The sequence below is a fragment of the Etheostoma cragini genome, chromosome 16 (genome assembly GCF_013103735.1).
Source record: "Etheostoma cragini isolate CJK2018 chromosome 16, CSU_Ecrag_1.0, whole genome shotgun sequence".
NCBI lineage: Eukaryota > Metazoa > Chordata > Actinopteri > Perciformes > Percidae > Etheostoma > Etheostoma cragini.
Window position 1 is genome coordinate 23,679,368 of NC_048422.1, and position 6,958 is coordinate 23,686,325.

The 6,958-nt window shown below is 43.9% G+C and overlaps 1 protein-coding gene across 1 annotated transcript in view; it reads right to left on the bottom strand.

Moving 5' to 3' along the window:
- The window catches only part of aebp1 (AE binding protein 1), a 22,788-nt gene extending 16,828 nt beyond the window's left edge, over window positions 1-5,960 (bottom strand). Inside the window, exons 1-5 of the mRNA XM_034897009.1 lie at window positions 5,674-5,960; window positions 5,306-5,582; window positions 1,067-1,296; window positions 860-920; window positions 180-313 (exon numbers count right to left, since the gene is read on the bottom strand). Coding sequence (XP_034752900.1) covers window positions 180-313; window positions 860-920; window positions 1,067-1,296; window positions 5,306-5,558 — 678 coding nt within the window. The 5' untranslated portion in view covers window positions 5,559-5,582; window positions 5,674-5,960. The remainder of the gene's footprint in view (window positions 1-179; window positions 314-859; window positions 921-1,066; window positions 1,297-5,305; window positions 5,583-5,673) is intronic.
- Window positions 5,961-6,958: the final 998 nt, after the last annotated feature.

Here is a 6,958-nt window from a genome sequence, read left to right on the forward strand (position 1 = left end):
TGAGGGCCCTGACAGTACCTAGGTAAGGATTACTAGCCAGTCAGAAGCAGAGTATGAGGGCCCTGACAGTACCTAGGTTAGGACTACTAGCCAGTCAGAAGCCGAGTATTAGGACATGTCAATTTTCCTTTGGTTCGGACTGAAACCTCTTTGGGGGAGCCCCAAAAATACCTCTATGCAGTAAAAAAAAAAACTTTGCCATATATAGAAAAATCTGGACCCAGATAGTATGACAGAGGGGTACCTGGTATGTACATGATGACCTCAGTAGTCGTGGTCTTTCTGTTATCTTGGCGTCCACCAGGCACGTCATCTGTGAAGAACCCAGCACATACTGAAATATCGTAACAATTTATGGCAAAATATCCGCCTTCAAACACACAGAAGGCTCTACACATTAACTGGAACGTTTTCCTGGACAACCAGCCCCCCCTCCGCATTTACTTTATTTATATTTATATTTTTTATGTTGATAACAAGATTCCTTAATTGAGAGTATTCTCTCCTACTGTATTGTATGCTTGTATGGACATTAAAAAAATCACTTATAGAAATACATTGGGGAAGATTGTTAAAATAATAAATATTAATAATGAAAATCAAGAAATATAATAATAATATTAATAATTAAATGTAATAATAATAAAAAAAATTGAGGAGGTTTTTGAGTGTTTTACTCACACCAGTGGTCTCGTTGTGCACCCGCCCCCAGCAGCGCCCCTCCCAGGAGTTAACCCCTAACCCTAACCCTAACCCTAACCCTAACCCTAACCATTTCAACCCTAACCTAACCCGGTTTCCTGATGTCAACTGCATGCTAACTAACGCCGGTTCAGTGTCCCGTGAGTGAAAGTCTCACCGAGGCCTGGCTCGACCGGCTCTTCCCATCCGGGCACCGTCGGGGTCACAGGTGGAACCACACCTTTGTGAAGACAAAGTTAAAGAGTTCATACGTCTGGATTCCCAACCCCCCCCCCTCCCCTCCACCAGAGAAGAATAAGTAACATTTTCTTCAGGAATATACTTCTGATTCCCTTAAGAACCCCGAGTAGGATTTGTACGTACCTGTGTCCCAGCTCAGTTCCTCTTCCTGGTCCAGAGGCGGACTCGTGGTTTTGGGCTGCACTGTGGTCACCTGCTTTGGTTTCTTGGTCGCTTTGGGCGCCTTCGGCTTCTTTGTGGGTTTTGGTGCTTTCGGTTTCTTGGTGGGTTTGGGGCCTTTGGGCTTTTTGGTGGGTTTAGGAGCTTTCTGCTTCTTTGCCTTGGCTTCCTTCTCTGCTGCTTTCTTTGCCCTGGCTTCAGAGAGATGAGTTTAAGAAGAGGAATTAGTATACAGTGTGTGTGTATTTATGGCATATAACTTAGCCGTGTAGCTACATTTAGCATTTTATTGGAGGTTTAAATGATCTTTTATAGCCAAAATGTTTCTCTTCTGTTCTTGCCTGTTTGTGGGCACAGACGTATTTAAAGAAAACGTCATACTGCACCTATAAAACCAGTTACAACTCCGACAGACAGACAGACGGCCATAACACATAAACACAGCAAGGACTGGTTCTGAAACACAGTTCGTTGGTTTGTTTTGGTCCTACACCAAACAAAATAGCACCCAGAGAGTGGAGACCAAGGCCTAATAACCCCCCCCCAGTTGTTCCATTGATATTCAACCCTGCCGGCTGTTCTCATGAATCATTCGTACATATAACTACCAAAGTAAAGCATTATAATTGGTATGTATTCCATGTATTTATCACTGTCAGCACCACATTGGATTCTGCTGTATAAAAAAAAACAAAATGTTTTTTTTAATTATAATTTTAAGGGGGTCTACAATCGCCACTGATCTGCAAAAAGCAAATCTACAGTATATGCCAATATACTGCCTTGGCTGATTCATGGTTGGGGCTCTAATGATTGTCCTGGGTGATGCATGAGGGAAACTAAGCGCTCTTGTCAACTAACTAAACATATTTTATGTTGTGAAGGCGTAATGTTTTCACAATGTTTGCACAGTAAATACCCTGAAAATCCGGCCTGTAGTTTCCAAGACATTCAGATTTATAAGAGCGGATGGATGGAGGCGATCCCCAGACCCTTCAATCAGCTCAGTGCCCCATTACACCTCCTCAACAGTCGGATGGAAAAGACTTAAAAGGCTCTTCAGAGATCTTCAAAGTGCTAGACGTATTTCCTGATGTTCCACCGGTCCCTAAACACAACACTGCCAACCCATTACCCACCCCCGGTGTACTGGGCAGTCATTTTTCATTAATGTCAAGTCACCTGTACACAGAAATAACATCATATAACATGTGTATAACATGTTCTATGTGTTCTAAGGCACAATCATGGTATGATGTGTGTCATGGGAACGTACACTGGAGAAAAGGCCCCAAAAAACAACGGATATAAGATTTATTTTGCTTGCAAAAAGTATGGAACAAATAAAAAAAATTAAATGCTAAGAGTCTTTTACAAACAACAGACAAGCTTCAAAACCTCACGAGATGTTAAAAAAAAGCTTGTCTCATCTGAGATACAACTCGAAAGAAAATGTTTTCAAGATATTTAAGATGCATCTTCTAAAACAAGTCCCTGCATATCACTAAAAAATAACGTTTTAGGTGAATGTCTTCTTTAACGCTCATATTGACTTCCCGTCAAAATTGAAAATCAACACATTTGTTGACGCTTAATATAGATGTTTTTAACTTTTTCTTAAGTTTTTGTCCTTTTTTTCAACACTTTTGATGTGTTTTTTTCTCATTGTCTGTCTTTTTTTTTTTTTACTTTTTCAACACTACGTAACAATAACTTATTAACTTAAGTTTTACAGTCATTTTCGGGATTTATGGTCAATAAATCTCATTTATAGGAAATTATACCTAATGTTTGAGTTAAAAAGCAGAAATTATTATTATTATTAAGAATTATTGAGACTAAAATTAAAGGAATGGATGTTGATGATAATCACAGACTGGAATATGTCAACTTTTACTCAATACTATTTCAAAAACACTTCAATTTGTTTTACAAATGCTATAAAATTGAATAAGACGCCCCAAAATTAATGAAAGTAGAGATTTGTATTTAGCTATTAGTAACTGCATGAGGGATGGGGGAGAGCGAGATTGCAGAAGGTTTGTGGATATCATGTGGATGCGCTGACAGTGTTGTTGTCATTACTTTGAATTCCTCATGGGGGCGACAGAAACTACACACTGTAGCTTTTAGCAGTTTATTCATGTTATGACTGACTGTAAAACTAGATACGACCCAGACTTAACCACAACTCTTGGGCCTCGGACTTCGTCTTCGAACGTCTTTAATGACTCAGACTTGGACTCTGACTGGACTACACCGACTGTAGGGGCGGTGTTAGGGGCCCGACAACAACTTTTCTACCCATGGATACAACAAATGATATCAATGCAAACAGAAGACAACTGCATTCATGCCTCGATAGACTGCAAAAATCCTGCAAAACCGGGCTGATGAAGACCTTGCACACTCGGCCTTCCCCGGACAAACAGAGCTCGAAAGAAGTGAAAAAACTTTCTTTTGGGTGTCAGGTTTAGTTAATTATGGCCTTTAATGCAACTTAAATCAGCCACACATGAAAAGTTTTGGTTGCTTGTGGTTTTGCTTCATGCAACGGAAACATTCAGAACATCAGAGCCGTTGATCGATGACACTGAAGGCCGGCGCTCTCGTTAAACCCTGTCCGCTCACGCCTGGAAAATCATAGTGGAAATATTTCTGCTGTTGCTCAGACTCTGTATTTTCCACAGATGTGTCTTTCTTGGGAGACATAGGAGACACCCCTTAACTTGAGGCACGCAGGCGTCTCTCTCTCTTTCTCTCTCTCTCTCTCTCTCTCTCTCTCTCGCTCTCTCTCGCTGTAAAAGCTCATTCTCTTATCGTTGTGTCGGACAAAACAAGCCTCTAAAACTTGAACACCCAACCTGTATTCCCGGCAGAGATCAGTCAGGCTGCCAAGAAAATGTCAGACCACCAACCGGACCCACTGCGAGTTTCTTCCCCTGTTGTCTCTGAATCACTGAGATATTCTCATCAGGTTTCTGAAATGCAACTCATGTGGTAAACACACACACACACACACACACTAACACAGCTTCTGCGACCATATGGAGTCAAGCAATCCGTCTGAGACAAAGAAAACTATGGACGAGTTCAGAGAGAACGCTGGGGCACATGATAAGAGAGTTCAAACTAAATGTTTTCCTGCCTCATGGATTGATTGCAGCCTTTCCTGTGTGTGTGTGTGTGTGTGTGTGTGTGTGTGTGTATCATCAGAGTCTTGGCTGCAAGAGCAGAGCAGATGCCAGGAGACTTACGCCTTTAGACCAGGGGGCCGGCAACCTCCGGCTCATTAGTCCCTCTCCAGTTTCTCCTTGTTGCTTTGCGTAAAATTGTCCATACATTTTTTTTTTTTAAGTAAATAAATAACTTACTTTTGAAACCTTTTAGTTTTCATTAACATGGCTGTAGGCCTAAATTGATTCTTACCATCTCCATTTACAGCAATTGTTTCAATTATTAGAGAGATACAGCGTAAATGATCTATTCCTAGCAGAGGTAAGGGACTTGAGTTTGAGACTCGCACTAAAGTTGCACTGAGTCGCACACAGAGTGAATTCAGACTTCACTCGATTGAGTGTGGGAAATATGTGGACTCTAGCTCCAAGACTCGAGACTTGGACTCTAGGTCAAATACTCAACAAGGGACTTTGACTCTAACTCAAAGACTCGAGACTTGGACTCTAGGTCATAGACTGAAGAAGTGACTTGGACTCTAACTTATGGACTCGAGACTTGAACCCTAGCTCAAAGACTCCAGACATGGACTCTAGCTCAAAGACGTGAGACATCGACTCTAGCTCATGGACTCGAGACTCAGACTATAGCTCAAAGACTAGAGACTTGGACTTTAGCTCAAAGACTCGAGACTTGGACACTAGCTCAAAGACTCGAGACATGGACTCTAGCTCAAAGACTTGACTTGGATTCTAGCACAAAGACTCAACTTGGATTTTAGTTCAAAGACTCAAGACTTGAACTCTAGCTAATAGACTTGAGAAATGGACTCTAGCTCAAAGAATCAAGACTTGGACACTAGCTCAAAGACTTGACCTGGACTCTAGCTCAAAGACTATCTCAAAGATAATATCAGGAGAAAACTGCACTTTAAAAATGTATCTATCATTCTTTCTTTTAGTCCTCATATCGCAGACGACCACCATCTGAACCGTAGACTTGCGTCTGTGTTATAGCTGATTCTTACCTGCCTCAATTTCCTCAGGTGTTTTCTTTTTCTTTGGTTTTGTGCTCTCCTCTTGCACCACTTCAACCGGCTCATCTTTCATTTGAACCCCCTCTTCCTCCGTCTGTCTCCTGGGCTCGACCAGTCCTCGGGGGGCTCTCAGCTGAACCCGGTCCCCGGAGAGTTTGTCGTCCTCCTCCACATCTTCTCGAGCAGCGACCGGAGCGCAGCACAGGGTCAAAGCCACCCAGAAGACCAGCACCTCAGCTCTCATTTTCTCCAGTCACAGACAACACCCCCCCCGTCTGGGATGGAAAACCAGAGCAGACGCACTCCAAGAACAAAAACACAACAACTAACTTTTGGACGCACAGTAACGAAAATCTGACCTGCAGATGCACAGATTCAGTGTTGTCTTAAATGTCCTTCAGGAAGTCTCAGAAGACATGAAAAGGGATGCAGAGAACAGAAAGGATGAGCCTGTGAACGTCTGGAGAGCCTCCTCCTCTCTGATGGCGAGTCAGCGTGGAGAGGGGGAGAAAATGTTGTGGGAGGGGAGTTTTTAAAGCTGGCCGTGCAGGAGAGGAGGAAGTTCGTCTGTCTGGAGTGGATTTTCTCCAGAAGCAGCCGAGCAACCCGCCTCCCTCCTCCTATTCTTCCTCCTCCTCTTCTCCCACACACTCCTCCGTCACATCTCTCCCTCAGGGCCCTTCACCCCCTTTTTCTCCCCTCACCCATGTCTAAGCAGAAGGGGAGGAGCATCTGCCACATGTGACATTCCTACCAGAGAGGGAAGAAAAGAGAGGAAAAGAAAGAAGAAACACTAAAGAAAGACAGTTGAGTCTGGATTGCAGTTAGAAGGACTCGACCTGCATGCAGTAGATCTCTGACTGGAAACATCCTCCTGTTCTAAACTCTCAAGAGATCTAGTTAAAAGCAAAACTAGTTCAGTTCACAAGAGTTTTATCTCAGTGTGTTTTATGGCACATTGTCAGACCTTCCTCCACAGCGCTGTGGAGGAGGGTCTGGATAGTCCACACAGCATTCCTGGATGGGAGAAAAACCTTCTCTGGTTTATTGGCATTTCTTTAGCCAATCACAATGGTCTTGGGCGGAGCTAAGGGCCCAGACGGAGCCTCTGGGCCTCTGCAAAACATCCTTGGGGAGGAACTTGTTTTGGTGGAATGTCGATCCATCCATCCATCCATCCATCCATCCATTCATTTATCCATCCATCCATCCATCCATCCATCCATCCATCCATCCATCCATCCATTCATTTATCCATCCATCCATCCATCCATCCATCCATCCATCCATACATACATTCATTTATCCATCCATCCATTCATCCATCCATCCATCCATCCATCTTCATCCGCTTATCCGGTATCGGGTCTCTGGGGGCAGCAGCTCCAGCAGGGGACCCCAAACTTCCCTTTCCCGAGCCACGTTAACCAGCTCTGACTAGGGGATCCTGGGTCTTCCCCGAGACCTCCTCCCAGCTGGACGTCCCTCCATCTAGTCCTGCGTCTTCCCCGAGGCCTCCACCCAGCTGGACGTCCCTTCACGTAGTCCTGGTTCTTCCCGAGGCCTCCTCCCAGCTGGACGTCCCTCCATCTTGTCCTGGGTCTTCCCGAGGCCTCTTCCCAGCTGGACGTCCCTCCACCTAGT